Below are 16,278 nucleotides of genomic sequence, written 5' to 3'. Positions count from 1 at the left end.
AAGATTAAAGGAATGATGTGCATGAAGACAAATCTCATAGGGGATATATTTTAAGTAACATTGGCCATTTGTCAGCATGATTTCACATAGAATGAGCTGATGACCAGCTAATTATTAGCGGTTATGTAGAGCTTACAGAGTAAGTTGGACATCCATCATGGTCGAGGATGCCAGCGGTAATGGGGAAAGGGTGATCAAGTGCGACAAGTGCTTGAGCTGATTCCCCGTGCTGAAATTGTTTGTCAATTTACCTCCTGAGATGTGAATGGCTACCAAAAAAGCCTACGTAGTGTCCAAGAAAGGCAAAGTGCTGAATAAAAAGATAACTGATTGACTCTCAAGTTTACTTTAACGATGCAGGGGCCTTTGTTCTCACCTGGAGTATGCTGACCATTGTTGCCAGTGATGTGAGGAACTTCTTTCCTTCAACATTTTCTGGACTCATGAACACTGGACAGCCAAAGTACAGCAATGTAGCAAGAGCAGCTTCGCAAGCACAAATCATTATCACCAAGACTTAAAACAATGTCAGCGGCATCAGATGGCGGAGAGGTACAGCAGCTTTCATTAGTCAATGATGCCAGCAGAATGCAGGAACATGATGGAAAACTTAGGGTGTCTCCACGAGTTAAATAAGTTGAAATGTTAAATAATGAGGCCAAATTTCAATAATGCACCATCTACTGAATGCCCCATCAACTGGTAAAACACTGGACAACTGATTCCAGCCCGAGATACAGACTATACAAGGAAAAAATTTGGGCTAGTAGGCAATAACTGACCTTAGACACCTCAACAGGTGTGAAAGAATTCCAACACAATGTACAGATGCACTTTCAGAATGGGCGCAGACACAGCATCAAGATGGTGAGGCCCTTGCATCCATGGCAATATCAAAGTGCGTTAAACGACTTGCCCACTGAAAATTCTCCGACCTACCTGCTTCTTTTGTCTATGCATGCTTCCAAGACATAATGATTACAATGTTAAGTTTCTGTGTTAGAGGTACTGCGTTTGAAACCAATGGAATTTTTTTTTTTCTTGCAATGCTTTCTTTCCAAATTCCGTTATTTAGATCAAGGTGCCATGCTATTGCCCACAGACAACTCACAAATGATTTTGCCAGGCGTTTTGCTCACATATGGTCTTCCTGCTTCAAATCAGGCTCCTCGGAAGATGACACAAAGCTCTATTCTACCAGAAATGACAGATCACTGAGATGAATTGCCTCTTTTGGTACACCAGCATAGACTGAGGGCATGGCATACCTGATCTACTGAAATGAACCTACTGTTTGAAGTGCAGTTATTGTTTTCAGCTAATATATTATTAGCAGCACCCAGAAGAGGTGTAATTAAACTTTATAACATATTCAAAGATGGTGTGGGAGCATTCAGGTGGTTTCGCTTGTTGCCTTCAATATTCGAGTACATCTTGGCTTGCGAGGACTGATGTATGCATGTAATATTTGGCATTATTGACATGCTGCGTACCAGCCCAATCAGATATTTAGAGCGCAAGTGGCAAGTGTAGGGGGAGAAACAAATAAGGTAGCCAAACAACTCACCATCATTGAGTGTGATTCGCAACTGTCCCTGAAAGTAGGCCAGCTGGCGATGCTTTCCCTCACTGACGATGGCCTTCAATATTTCCGGGTTCAAAAGCACTTTCATCAAGTCGAGGGGATGCCTCTTGAGAACAAAATACACACATCTTGTAAAAAATACCATTTTTACATGGTGACACAACAGCAGAAGACTACAAGCAATGTGAAAGTAAGCAAATCTGGCTGCAGGTGTAGTGTGTCACACACAACGCACCAGGAATTGGACACAAGAAAAGACGTTCACCCGTTAAAATGTTCAGTTCCTGAATAATGTTTAGAGCGCAGATCTTGGACCGTCCCTTCCTGCACTAAGCTGCGTTGGTGGTGGCATAAGTGGCTTAGCGAGCGAGGACGAAAGGGAGAGAATGTGGAGCGCTGTGGAGGATAATAGATGGCGATAGCGAGGACAGGGCGGGAGAAGGAAACCACAGTGGTGATACAATGGGTTCTGCAGCTGCCATCGCGGCACCACAGTAGTGTGCGCTGTCGTACGGTCGCCGACATCTTCACTAAGGTATGAGGCAACGGCGTCAAACAATACCATGCACAAAAATAAAGTGCTGCTTGAACGGATGCCTGTATGCGGCAGCTGTTGTGGAACGGGCCCACAGGCTACATTTGGTGGTCTCCCGGTTAGTGAGGCAGTCGCGCTACGCTTCATCTGAGGCAGTTCATGTAAAATGTACTGCATGAAAGTGTCCATGCCAGTTACACTTGTACGTACACATACATAATGACGCGCGTGTGGGCCAGTGGTGGCGAGAACGAAGCAGCGCGAGTGTCCTTGGCCGAGCGCAAAAGACGAAGAAGTCGTTGCAGTCTTTTTCCTGCGATCGATAAAGCGTATTTGTTTGAAGCGCTTTGTGTGCTCGTCAACCCCACGTCGTCACAATAGTACATGTCTCTCTCAAAATGTGTTGCCTCAACTTATTACAAAATCACGACACCTATACAGCTGCACTCAAATTTGCTTTAGGCCGTATCGTAACTTTCAGTGAATTCTTCACAGTTTAGCTCTTTTAGGCCCAGGCATGGTGACAGAGCAATGTAAGCAGCTCTAACGCTCTAATTCCCAAACAGTGCATCCATAAATCGCATATCTGCTTCAGTTGCAAATGAAGGTGATGTTGGCCAGATATGTGGCAATCCATGCGAGGCTGAGCATGAGGAAGAGAGGTTCAGTGGAGACGAAGCAAATGGCTATGGCTGTATAGCGTTTACTTGTTTCTGTGTGTGGACTCGAAGAGGAGGACAACAAAGTCAAGTGCATGCAAAGGGTGCTGTTCACACCGACTGCCATGTTGTCACAAGTGAGAGAGAAGAAAAAAATTGGCCCCGGATCTGCATTTACATTGCAAATGCCGTCGAAAGACAATAGTCTTGCGTCTGGAGAAAGTGAACAAAACATTTATTTGATGTTCTGCACAAAAAAATCGGTGAATGGTATTTTGGAGGCGCTGCGCTAGAGTGCCTCGAGCGAGCAGCGGAGGCGAACGAGCGCATCGAGGCTTGTTAGACACGAGCGCCATGTGGCAGTTATCTTCGAAAACGAAGGAAGGCGTGTGTGTCGTCGAAGAAAGATGCGTGCCATTTTCGGAGGCAATAAGGTGTAGAACGCAAATCGACGGACAGGTGCCACCACCGTGTCGTTTTAGCAAATCGTTGGTAACACTTGCCTTTTTGAGCACTGCATTGCACTGTCAGTCCAGGGTGTTTTAACTCTACGGTCCTTAGAATTACTTGTGTGTGCCTTCTCTATTATAAAGGCACACACACAAAACATCGACGCGTTGCTATGATACCTCAGATATGTGCAATGATTGCTTTTTAATTGACAATCGCACAAGTATGAACGCTGGATCTTGAGCAATATTGGTGGGCGCTGCAAATGGAGTCAGCCCGTTTGAGGTATTGTTAAGAACGGACAAACAGACAAAAGTACAGACAGACCAAAACTTTTTTGTCCAAGGTTCCCAAGAAAGACTATCGCCTTTAATATACTGCGATTTGTCTGTCTGACTCAATTACCTACAATCACCTACAAGGGGTGACATCGGACACTTTCAAACTTGAACCTGCCACACAACTGCACTGTGAACTTCGATTCCCCTGCAACGTTTTTCATTCATAGAGTCTAGTTATGCCACATCCAGAAGACGCCACAGTTTTTTCTGACGCCCCAGACATTGCAACCATCAAGCACGTAGAATTTTGGCTGGTAGATCCAGCTCCTTGGTTGCCCACCATTGAGTGCCTTCTTTGGCGCAATTGTGTGATCTCATTGCAGTTAAACTACAACTGCATTATCGGCGCTCTCACAACTTTGAATGCCTCCGTCCTGTGTGCCAACTTTGTGCAGCGATGGCCTACAATTCGTGCGACACGTTGAAGAGCACCGCTTTCCTGCACTGCAGAATCTGACCAACACTGCATGCAACTTTTTAGAACTTACCCTTTTTGCACTTTTTCTGAAGAAGAGCAAGACTGTATGCCCATTCAAGGAACAAGCCACTCGATGCAAACGTCAACAGGAGTTAGCACAAGAGCCACAAGACCACTCCTTCGACAGCTTTAACAGCATGAAACTGGCTTAACCCCCTGTTTTTTGTGTGTATTTTAAGCTGCCACACATAAGAGTTTAATGGCATTTGACCTCATGATTTCGATAACAGCGAATTCCGAGGTGAGCATTTTTACCGTAATAATAGAAATAAACATGCATTTGTGAACTTACCTTGTATCAGCACCGCATATAATACCAGTGTCACACGGGCACTTTTAATCACAATTAGTGTCGATCCGGATTAACCACGATCCAGATTAAGTGCTGCTACACGGTCACTTTTAATCACGATGAGGCGCGATCGGCATTAAGATTATTGCGATCTGCGCATCACGATCTGCCTAAGAGATCAGGATTTTGGTGTCGTCTGCAACCCCTAGCCGAGCTTGTTGAAAGCACAATAAACAAGAAAATCGAGCATAGTTCAATAAAAACAGCTACATGTTTATAAAAAAGCAAATTCTAAACTGTTTAAATTGGAACAATATCTGAAGTATTGAATATATTAAGATTCGCATCGACCGCATGTAGTTATGAGAGAAGCAAGCGACAAGCAGTTGACCGTTGCTTTCAGCGCTTAGTTCAAATCTCACCCCGTCGGAGCTGTTGGAGCACCTCAAAGCAATATGGTTATGAGTGACACAAGCCTTTCGAGAACGTCGCAACATACATCACTTTGTGGTCGAATAGAGATCTTTACAGTAATTGCCCCTAGCAGGAGCGACTGGAACAGACTTGAGGCGTCATAAGTGAAACACTGGGGCGTACAACGAGATTGACCTTCGCTGCGACTACACGTCTATGGGCGGGGGCCATCACAAATAAAAGCGAAGGTTAAGAATATCGCACAGCAATACAGGTAAGTGCAAGGAAAATTTTATGGAATAATGGATTTATGAAATTGCTATTGTAGTGGCACTCAAAGTTTTTGACGTACTAGCAGTTTTTGCACAAATAACTTTGCTGATAAAGGGCTCTATAGATATATTGTACGCCGAGTTTTGTCAGTAGCATGTTTTACGGCACGCAAATGCCACCTGGGGCATTTCATCTGACCCAAGCTTGAACAGTATTAGCTTGAGCCATGTAGCAGCGGTCATAAAGTTGATTGCGATCAAGAAAACTGATCCGAATCGCCTTGATCGCGATTAAATGTGCCCATGTGTCACCGGTATAAGAAACCATAAAAAGGAATGTATAAGGCATGTATAAGATGGATGTGAAGGGCATGAAATGAACAGTTGGAAGTTTAGAGCCTCTTTTCTTGACATTGGTGTCGTCTGTTCCTTTTTTGCATTTCTTTGGTGCCGCACTAATACAGGCTAAGTTCACGGATAACCAACTCACCCTAGTTCCAACACTTTTGAATGCACTTGTGACAAGCCTAATCTGCACTTGAGGCTAATAAAATCAGAAGTAAGCAAGCTAGGGCTTCATTAGCTTCAACTTTTCACTGCTTTTTACAACGTAGCAACTGACCATCACAGATTCAGCCATTGCATACTGTATCTGAAGACCAGAAGCATTGTGGCAGGTGCCATGTTGAAGCCATTGCAAAGTTGAACTGAATCTCATCAAGTGCATCTACGGAATAACATGACAGTGGCTAATCACCGTAATTTTTACACTATAAGTTCAATTTCTAATTCTTTATAGTTGCTCCACAGTCCAAGTTATGGCATTGAGAGCACACATTTAGCAATCAAATGTGTTCTGGTGAATGCAGTAAGTAGCAAATGACTTCAAGTTTGCCCATATGGCACTGTGAAAATGGTATCAAGCCTTGATGAATTAAGAAGTTCACACCATTTCCAGGGCCTACGTGGTACATGTACATTACAATACTAGCAGCAAAACAAGCTGTTTGCATAAGTGGACAGGGTTGCACACAGCATGAGAAGATACCATGAGTGGTGTGCAGTCATTTCTTCTCTTTCCTATCAATCTAAGGCTCCTATCTATTTGAGGCTGACTGAATGGTCAGCGACCTGCGATCCACAGGACCCCATTTGGTGACTCCCGGCACGATGTTGAAACCCTCTCCCCCTCCCCTGATCACTTTTCATTTGAACGTCGTCGTGGCACCGTTGACCGAAAATTCGGTTTTTGCTTGCAACCTATGTTTACTGCAACCTTCTTGAAGCACGTTGAAAATAAACGTGACATCAATCCACTTTTTTTTACACAATTGTCGATTTGCCATATTTACTTTCGGTCTGCAAAGCCCCCTCATTACTTCCCCCTAGATTTGCGGTCCAGCCCCCGCAGTGTCAAATTAATTCAACTTGGTCCTTAGCCTCAAAAAGTTCCTGACCCCTCGACAGCAAGAAAAAGCCAGACCTGCAATAAAAACCCATTAACCTACTTATTTAGGTCTTTCTGCGACATCAGAACAGCATCTGTTATACATAGACTGCACGTTAAGATACACTCACTGAGTTTAAGGCAACTGTGATGTCACTATGGTTTTAGTAATTGTTGCACTATGAACACTGAATACAAATTAGCAACTAGGTGTTTTTCGTTAAAACATGTCATAGCTGTATCATACAACCAGTGAGTTACTAATCACAAATACCTAAACTGTATAACAATGGTATTGACAAGTAAATTTACATTGCATTTTGCCACTCATTGATCAAAATACAATCAATATCTTCAATAGGCATACCTCTAAGGCTTCCAAGAGTTGGCTGCTGCCGGTGTTGATGCTACCACACTGCAGTCCCAAATCCTATAAAATAAAGATGAGGCAAATGAAACTTACGCGTCCTGTCTCCGTTTCGTTAATAGCTGAAAACAATAACCTTTTGCATGACACAATTATCAACAATATAAATTCACAGTGTGCTACTGTGACATTCTTCGTAAAAGGTAAGAGAGCTTTCGTGGTCTGTGATTATATAAGCAAAGTACCATTCCATCAAGACACGCTCAGCATTCAAGAAGCCCTCTGTCATGCTCTGCCTATGAGACAAGTGCAATAATATGTACATGCCAATCATACCACTGAACCTCATGACCATGACCACTTAAGGTTACCAGAGAGATAAGTTGCCACTACTTTAAAAAAATGACAAAATCGCACTTTCTACATAAGGTCATACAAGTGGTGAATTGCTCTTACAGTACACTCTATACAACACAGAAAAACTATGTTTACTACTTTCTCAATTTCTGTCAAAGGAATCAGTATTTGCAAAAACCAAAATTCAGAGTGACCCCACACGATGTGCTATAGACATTCCAAAACAACGGGAAACATCACTGAACAGAGCTGAAAGCCTATGCCTGAAAGGTTTTTTTTTTTCATCTGTTGCAAAACAAACCTTCATGCACGGAGTATTGCCTAATGATAGCATAAACATAACCGAATGTGACACATCGATTTTGTTTTCACGTTCAGGTACATACGAAATATTGTGCCCCATTTCGTTGTCAAAGATTGTTGAACAAGCACAAAGTTCACGAAGGATCGTGGAAAAAGGGAAAGAGTGTTGCGTAAAAATGAAACCTTTGAATTGTAGCGATGCTTGACTTTTCCAAACAGCTCCTGCTGCAACTGATGCACATGTACTTCCCACAAAGATCCAACAGCATCCATTTTCTGAATAGACAACAGAAAACAAGCAAACTGTAGTTAGTTACGGGCACATGATAGCCCTTCGCTATAGAAACAAGCACAGTTTGCTATAGGCATAGAATGAAAAGATGCACTTGTCATTTCATGATTTTCATGCTACCTGTGTGATCTGCTTAAATGTAAATTACAGAAAAATACTCACCTCATCTTTGATAGCCTTGTGGCTTCCTGGAAACCGGCACCTCTCGAGAACATAGGTAAGATAAAGGAGCTCATCGGAAGGCTGAAAGGCCACAACACTGGCATTCAAGCTTTGACAGGTAAAAAGCGCTGCACAACAATCCAGAATTTAATAATAAAAGCTGTCACGTCCTCGGCCACATAGCTAGTGAGAAAGAAGGTTCTTATTGTGATTACACAAACGCCACTTTTTTTTTATGAACACAAGCTGGGAACAATATACACCAAGTTTCTGTTTTCAAATTGTACTGACTTGTTAGGTTTTTGCTATAGTCCAGCCTGGTGCACCTACACTGACTTGTTTCTAGGTCTCAACTCTGTTGAGCAGCTGCGTTCAAAGCACAGTGAAAATGCTAGTACCATTAGTATCTTTCCTCTTTGTTTTTTTGCTGCAGAATACTTTGGAGCGATACCACCGAGTGGTTCTGCCCAAGAGTCCATATATGAACACCAAGCGGTTCTGCCCAAGAGTCCATATATGAAAAGTACACCACTCGCTACTGCAATATGCAAAATCTGTTCAGAAAGAAATAACACAACACATGAACATGTAGCACACTACCAAATAAGTTACTAGTAGTACAAACTGCCCTGCATTTCGATAACATAGGCTTGTGGATATATTAGAGTACTTTGAATATTCAATAGAGTACAGTACTTGAGTTCACACTGAGAAAAATTACAAACTTCCAGAATGTCAATGCATTTAAACAAATAGATGGACATATTTAGTGCATTTAACTTGCTTGATAAAGAGGTTTCACTAAAGCTTGCAGCTACTACGTTGCAAAACAGCCTATTCAAAGAAAATCCATACTGCCACACTTGAAAATTAAGTGTGCATATTATTACCTGAACCTTAGTTAACATTTGTTCTCATACTTAAGAGCATGTAATACAGCCTTATATAGGCTATGTATGGCAAATTTTAAAATGTGTCATATTTTGCCCCTTACAATTGCGATGCAGCTCATAACATTAACTGAAGACAGTTTGTTTGCTTGCAGTCTCTTTTCACTCCTTTTCTTTCAACACTGTAATACAGGACACAAACCTATTTTCAATACGCACTTCATCATCCCATACTACAGTAAGCATGCGTAAACATGTAGAAAAATCTTCGAACACACACACATACATGAAGAATTGATTGAACTGAAGCAGTCTTGTGAAAGAAATGCAGTCATTATCATAACGAGCTTCATGCGCAGTCAGCAAAAATCACTGCTAAAGGTACACCAAACTCTCAACGCACTATGCAAGAACAGTGTGACAAAAACACTTGATGGTAAAAAAACTAAGCATGTCCCTAGCAGCCATCGAATAAAACAAGAAAAAAGTGGAGCTTATTATGAATGCAACCTCCAAAGTAAATCAATGTGCACATTAGAATATTACTGTCACACGCCCGTGTCAATATACCCAGTTCGTGTACCCTGCATATATAACTCCACAGTGCCATTAGAGAGTTTTAGGGAGTTACAGAAGTACGGTACGCACATATGCCACCATATGACGGTACCACTCCTACTTTCCTGGTCATTGACATTATGCTGGTGAAGGCACCCCTACACCATAAAAGCTTTTTAAAAAAGTACAGTGGGGTGGGGTCGTCTCACTTCATTGCTGCCTGTCAACCTGAGCATTGTTGATGAGACACATGTTGTTAGGGCAACTCACTGTCACTGTAACGGGAGCTCAAAAGCACACCGAGCGAGGAGGAATGCCCTACCGTGTTTGCATACCATATTTCCGTAACTTGCTAAAACTCTCTTTTATGCAAGCTTTACCTGCATCATTGAGAAGTATAATTCTACATTGTCAATGAAGCAGCCCAAGTTTCATCATCTGATAAGTACAGTGAAACACCAATTACATTACTTTCAGGGGGCCACAAAAAACCGCCGTATAGTCCGGGTGACATACAATCAAAAAACTAACATTATCAGCCATGCTCAAAATAATGGGTACAGACTACCTGAATAAGCCCATGGCACGACCTTCTACTTCTGCAAGGAAAATAAATTAAATTATTCTAGCCAGTGGAAACTAATATGGCAGCATTACTAAGTGGGAGGAGGTGCAAGCGAATTTTTATTCTCAACTTAAAAATTGAATCCAACGTGCAACTTTCTACCAATAAACAAACCAAAAATTGCCAGCGTGTGCAAACAAAATTTAAATCGTGTTGCCAACAGCCTCCAGTAAGAAGAGTCAGACACAGTGTCATCGCTATCACATAATGGCGACAGACCACGAGTTTGCGTAGAATGCTTTCGTGCGCGGCTGAGCTGCGCGCATTGTAATTTGTTGGCTTGTGAATTGCAACTAGTACTGATGTCCCGCTGTTATTATGAACGTTGACATCAAGAGAAAGAAATTTTGCATGATGAAAACAGCTGCAACGCACCCTTATGCATGTGCAAGCCTGTGACTGCAAGTGTGACCAAAGAAGGAGATCAGTGGTATGTCGGCCTGGAAAAAATTCTACGAACCGAAAATGTGAAAATATCAGCTTATTGGCCAGCTGAAGCTACTCTGTGTGGATAGAGCTCGACTAGGTAACCAACCCATATACAATAAAAGCTCGTTAATTCAAATTCCACGGGAACGCTGAGCAATTTCAAATTAAACAAAAATTCAAAATAATGAAAGTGAGCAAAAATGGGTGGATTTCGGGGGTGGGGGCACGAAAAATATTTATTGGCCAAAAAAGTCGGCGATGACCATCTGCTTCTTTTCTCTGAATGCCTAAGCTGCGGCTCTCTGTTCCACTGCGCGGACGCGGCGCAGGGAATTTTTCACCCTCTTCAAAGCTGAAAAAGAGACGCGCCACATGAAGTGCCTCCATCACCGCAGAAGCTGACGGGCGCACAAGCGCTTCGTCATTTTCGTCTTCCTCACCTTCTGGCACCTCAGCAAAAGGCTGCGCACCGGCTACTTGAGCGATAATGTCCTCATCAGTCAGAGCACCACACACCGATGCTTCGGTGTCAACTTCAACATAATCGGCAAAACGGACGCCCCGAAGAGTGTCGCGCAATGCGACTGGCATGAGCTCCTCAGCCCCATCCACATCGATGTCACAACTATCCTGCGCACTTCCAGCTGCAAATCCAGTGTGACGGAAACAGTTTGCGATTGTGGTCACGGTCATCTGTTCTCATGCGCGCACCAACATGTGCATGGCAGTGAGCAGCGTAATGCCGAAATCCTTCTTGTCGCCCGCGCACAAAATCATTCTCTCCAGCACGTGACACCCATAGAAGCACTTAATGTTCGTTATCACACTCTGGTCCATTGGCTGTAGGGCCGCAGTCGTATTTGCTGGAAGGAACACTAACTTTGTTGCTCTCAGCTCAACGTCGACTTTGTGCTCCGAACAGTTGTTGAAGACAAGAAGAACGCGTCTGCCACCAAGTTCCATTCGCCCGTCGAATTTCAGTAGCCACTTCCTGAATAGGTCACCTGCCATCCAGGCTTTCTTGTTTGCGGCGTACTCCGTCGGCAGTGACCAAATGTTTTTGAAGCACCGTGGCTTGAGTGCTCTGCCAATCACAAAAACGGGGACCTTTTCTGTACTGGTCACATTTGAGGCGACCAGAACAGTGACACACTCTTTGCTACGCTTGCCGCCGGCACAGCTGTCTTCCTTGTAGGTGATCGTCTTGTCTGGCTGCAACTTGAAAAATAACGCTGTCTCGTCAGTGTTAAACACATCTCGTGGTGAGTAGCTCTCCAAGTAGCGCATGTTTCGGCGTCTACTTCCTTTGCCTCGCCGGATACCGTGCGGAATACGAGATTGTGCCGCTCCCTGAAACGATGAAACCATCCCTTGGAGGCGACAAAGTCTTTAATGTCGAAGCGCAGGGCGAAATCGGCTGCCTTGGCCATGATAATAGGGCCGCTCAATGAGATAATCTGGGCTCTCATTTCTTTAACCCAGATAATCAAGGCTGACTCCAGTTCCAAGAACTTCGCTGTCCTTAGTTTTTTTCGACTGGCGCCAAAATCCTCGGCTTCATAGGCGTTTTCAATGGTCGTCCTGTTGCGTATGTAGGTTGACAACGTGCTCGGAGGTATGCCGTGCTTCCTCGCAATTTCGTATTCGCTCGAGTTCCCTTGGTCAACCTCTCGCAAAATCTCCACCTTCTCCCTGACAGTCTTCGCGCAGTAGTTTCCCCACGGCATCTTGCAACTTTGATGCGGAATAAGACGGCTTGACGGCGTGAATGAACAACGTGCTCGAGGAACAAAGTAACACTGCCGGGTGCGGCCTAGGACTGCTAGGACTACTCCGCCGACTCCTCAGCGTCCCGCGGGTCCCACGTATACAGATGGCGCAAGGCGCTCAGATAGTGGGAGGGCTACGTAAAAAAAAATGCTCCCTGGATTTTGGAGGCCATACTTTGCTCGCCCTTTGCTCGGAGGCCACTTGAAGCTCGAAAAACCTGGTCGTGCCACCTATCGTTCGGCCGTAAAAGCTTCCACTAGTGTTTGACGATGATGACGCTCGGCGGTGCGCGCTTTGAATTATCCGTAGAGGCAGCAATTTCTGTTCGAATTAACGAATCGTTTTACGCATGGTCTCCTATGCACTGCGGACCGGACTGCGGCGACCATTTTGAATTATCCAAAATTTCGAATTAATGAGGTTTGAATTAACGAGCTTTCACTGTACGTACACATGCGATCGAGGCATAAATAGAATCGCATGAATTCCAAAAAAATTACTTTTACTTTTTAAGAAGACATCCAGTCTCTCTACTTTTCTAATCGTGAAGATAAGGGAATGAACGCAAGTTCATGTTTTGCCCTCATGAATATATAAACGTTTGATTTGAGTAAAGAAGGTTATTTCTTTCAGATGTCATCTCAAAGTCATCGTAAGATGCAGGATTGGCATAAAACTGCATCGTATAACCAAGGTTTTTAACCATACATTACTTTCATGGAGATTTTGAGGAGACCAAACTGATTCGTCGTAGAATGCGGGTCATCACGAAAACAAAGGACGTATTATCGAAGTTCAACAGTACTGCTGGGAGAATAAAGGTGCACCAAAGTTAACATGGTGTCGTACATGACATATATGTACCAAGGCAGCTCTCTACACATTGTGTGGCAGCTATACTCTGATAATACTTATCTTGACGTTTGAGCTTCCCCACATTCGAGTCTCTTCACAAGTAGCATAGCAACTTGTGGTCGCCTTCAGTTTTGCTCGCTCGCATCGTTAGCGCGTTCAGAAAATTCTATATATTATAGTATACTAAAATGTGAATGGAAGAGACACTGCGATGGTTCGGTGTACATTTTAGTGCCATATGTGACAAGCATGTTCTTCTTAGAGTACTAAACAGCACATTCGAGGCCGTACACTGAGCTACTACATCATGGATGCCATGTATACTTCAGAAAACGGGTGTGTCGAAAAGGTGGCGCTGTCTAAAAAATTGAAAGAAATAAGGAAGGTGTTATTGCAAAGCAAACAGTAACTGTATTTTACCTACGACTTCCCATAACTGTTCGACTCTCATAAGAAATAAAGCAGCACTTATTTATGCAAAGCAAAATGAGCAAATTATAGGTTAAGTACAGTGCAGTCCACTTATAACGGTACCACATATAACGATACATCGGTTATAACGATGGGTCGACTTAACAGTCTCATTTTATGCATTGGGGCTATGGGGAAAAAAACCATATATAACGATATGTTATCCACCGCATATCGGATACAACGATGAAAAGTTTGCCGTGGACGGCATGTTTCATTCAGAATCATCGTAACATTTAGATTGATAAGTTCCTCTGAAACGAACTATGCCGAGACAAGACGAAAAGTTAGCGTAGGCGAGTACGTATCTGCCGCCACTGCAGCACAGCGCCGGCAGCGCGTCCCGGCCGTTCAAAAAGCCGAGGAGAGCATCGCGAGTTGGCGCGACGCGCTACAGATGGCGCCAGCTGTGTCACGTTTTGCGCGTCGCCGCGCGTCGACCGCGGAGAGGCTGAGAGAATTAAAAAAAAAATGCGAAAAGCAAAGCGCCGCGCTCCGCGGCTCCCCGCCTTCTACAACGGCTTGCCGCACAAAAGTGGGAAAGAGAGAGAAAATAAAAAAAGCGAAAAGCAAAGCGGCATCGGGGCGGGGCCTCGTTGGCATTCCGGCTGTATACCTCTGGCTGTGCTTTCTTCCTCCCACTGCTCCCACCCCACCGTTGGTCAGTCTCTCTTCCTCAGCGAACCCGGGATGCGTTCTTCGGAGTAAGAAATAAAGTCTTGTTTTTGACATCCTACTATCTACAATATTTATTAATTGGTGAAAATAGCGAAATGAAGCCTGGAGCTACAAAAGGTACATCCGGCGACGATTTTTTGGCGGCAGTCCAGATATAACGATCACCGGTTATAACGATCATATTTTTAGGTTTTCTCGATATCGTTATAAGTGGACTGCACTGTACTTGCCAATTACAAATAGAAAATTATACGTTAATTTAGGTACTATTTTTTCGTGCGATAGAAGGCATGCACTTTGGTTCTGTAACTTTCACAGTGCTGTCAAGCAAAGTTCTTGCCGAGTATAGTGCAGCAGATCTTCGTTAAAGGTTACATGAAGGGACCGGAAAAACATGTTCCGCTTCACAGGTGTTCCATCTACTGAGAGATGAATATCAGTGCTGAATCCAAATATGAAACGAATCATATTAGAAGCAATTGTATAAGTTCACGACATGTGGCATGCCTGTAAACAAACTTTCTTTTGCTCTCCTCCCGTTGTGTTAAAGACAACTTATCATTCACAAAGAGGCGATATTTTCTTAGTCAGCTTGGTTTGTTTGCTACAGATTCTGAACAGAAAACTGCATAGAGAAGACCTTTGCCTTGTCTCAGCACTGTTACGACATGAACAGCATTCGTACAGATGCAGGAAAGTTTTTCAATTGCTTCTAGGAGGGAAAGAGGTCATAGAGTTTCCTAAATATACACTAGAGGGAACTCTGGCGCTAGTGTCTATGGGAGCTGCAATGCACGGCGCTTCACGGAGCATTGGAATCATAGGTAGTACACAGATTTGTCTATTCTTCATACTTCTGGCTCTGTGTGTGTTCGTGTGGCTTGGAGCTGTTTTCTCACGAAACAAAAATCCGCAAGAGTTCAGCAGTTGTGCTTCATCACTTCATTCTCTTATGCTTAACATTTCAAATCGGGTCACGAAGTTCGAAAGGGTTCATTCCTTCTTTCGAAACGAAACCGAAACACAGCAATAAACCAAGCAACAAGTACGATTCCCCGCCCGCATGTACAAAGAGTAGGCAAATCCGTGTACTACCCATCATTCCTATGGTCGCTGAACGATCGCAGCACCAGAGTCCCCTCTAGTTAATTTTAGCAAACTCTATGGGAAAATGTACTTGAGTTTTCGAGTAGTCACAGAAGCTGTGACTACTGATGTGCAAATTGATAACAGCCCTGTGCACCGTATGTTCAACCCGCAGGTAAGCACATATCAAAAGAACTCGTTTATCTCAGTCTTTCAGAGGACTCATGCCCATAGCCAGAAATTTTTTTGGGGGGAGGGGGTCATTTTTTTGAAGCTCTTGAAAAACTAATTTTCATTATTTTTCCTCAGTGAAACACCCCGCCCCCACTCCGAATTTTGGGGAAGGGGCGAGCGCCTAGGCACTCCTCTATTGGCTATGGGCCTGGCTCATGTGATAACATCACTCCGTTTGGGAGGCCTGTCGTCGGAGCACAGAGGAAACATCTTAGCCTTTAACAAGGCGAAAAAAACATGAGAGAGGGGTTCGCTCAAGCAGCAACTGTGAACTTAACATCTAAGGGGGCAGTCGCAATCACTGGCGTGCACGCTTGCTCGGCAACCAGCCGCGGGCGGCTTGCACACACTTCGCGAAAAGACTGCAAAAAGCGCTACTCTCCCTGGAGTGGGTGCATTCTCTTACTTTAGTATCTTGTAGATATAGATCGAATCTAAAAGAGTTAGCTGCTAGCATCACTTCGTATAACATTTCAATTTGTTTCATTTTCAATCATTGCTTCGCCCTTGTGGTGAAACTCTGACTTTTTAAGCTTTGTACAGTCGCCCTTTTTTTTTATTAGAATACGCGAGCGTGAACAAGCGAGCCGATAAGCACCATATAACCGAGCAAAGTGGTGACATGAATAATAATATACACACTCGCGCTCAAGGACTGTCCTCTGCACCTGTCTTTGCTAGGCTGTTTTGGGAACCGCCTCGACTTATTCTGAGCACCATTTACCGTC

The 16,278-nt window shown here is 43.7% G+C and overlaps 1 protein-coding gene across 2 annotated transcripts in view; it reads right to left on the bottom strand.

Annotated features, from left to right (window-relative positions):
• The window catches only part of LOC142796468 (uncharacterized), a 39,308-nt gene that overhangs the window by 14,598 nt on the left and 8,432 nt on the right, over positions 1-16,278 (bottom strand). For both annotated transcript variants that reach the window (XM_075887177.1, XM_075887176.1), the window contains exons 6-10: positions 7,955-8,035; positions 7,684-7,776; positions 6,841-6,903; positions 1,568-1,691; positions 377-450 (exon numbers count right to left, since the gene is read on the bottom strand). In XM_075887177.1, the coding sequence (XP_075743292.1) occupies positions 377-450; positions 1,568-1,691; positions 6,841-6,903; positions 7,684-7,776; positions 7,955-8,035 (435 nt within the window). The remainder of the gene's footprint in view (positions 1-376; positions 451-1,567; positions 1,692-6,840; positions 6,904-7,683; positions 7,777-7,954; positions 8,036-16,278) is intronic.

The sequence above is a fragment of the Rhipicephalus microplus genome, chromosome 2, assembly GCF_043290135.1.
Source record: "Rhipicephalus microplus isolate Deutch F79 chromosome 2, USDA_Rmic, whole genome shotgun sequence".
NCBI classification, from domain to species: domain Eukaryota; kingdom Metazoa; phylum Arthropoda; class Arachnida; order Ixodida; family Ixodidae; genus Rhipicephalus; species Rhipicephalus microplus.
The sequence above is the reverse complement of the archived record's forward strand: the minus strand, read 5'-3'. Positions and strand labels throughout refer to the sequence as shown.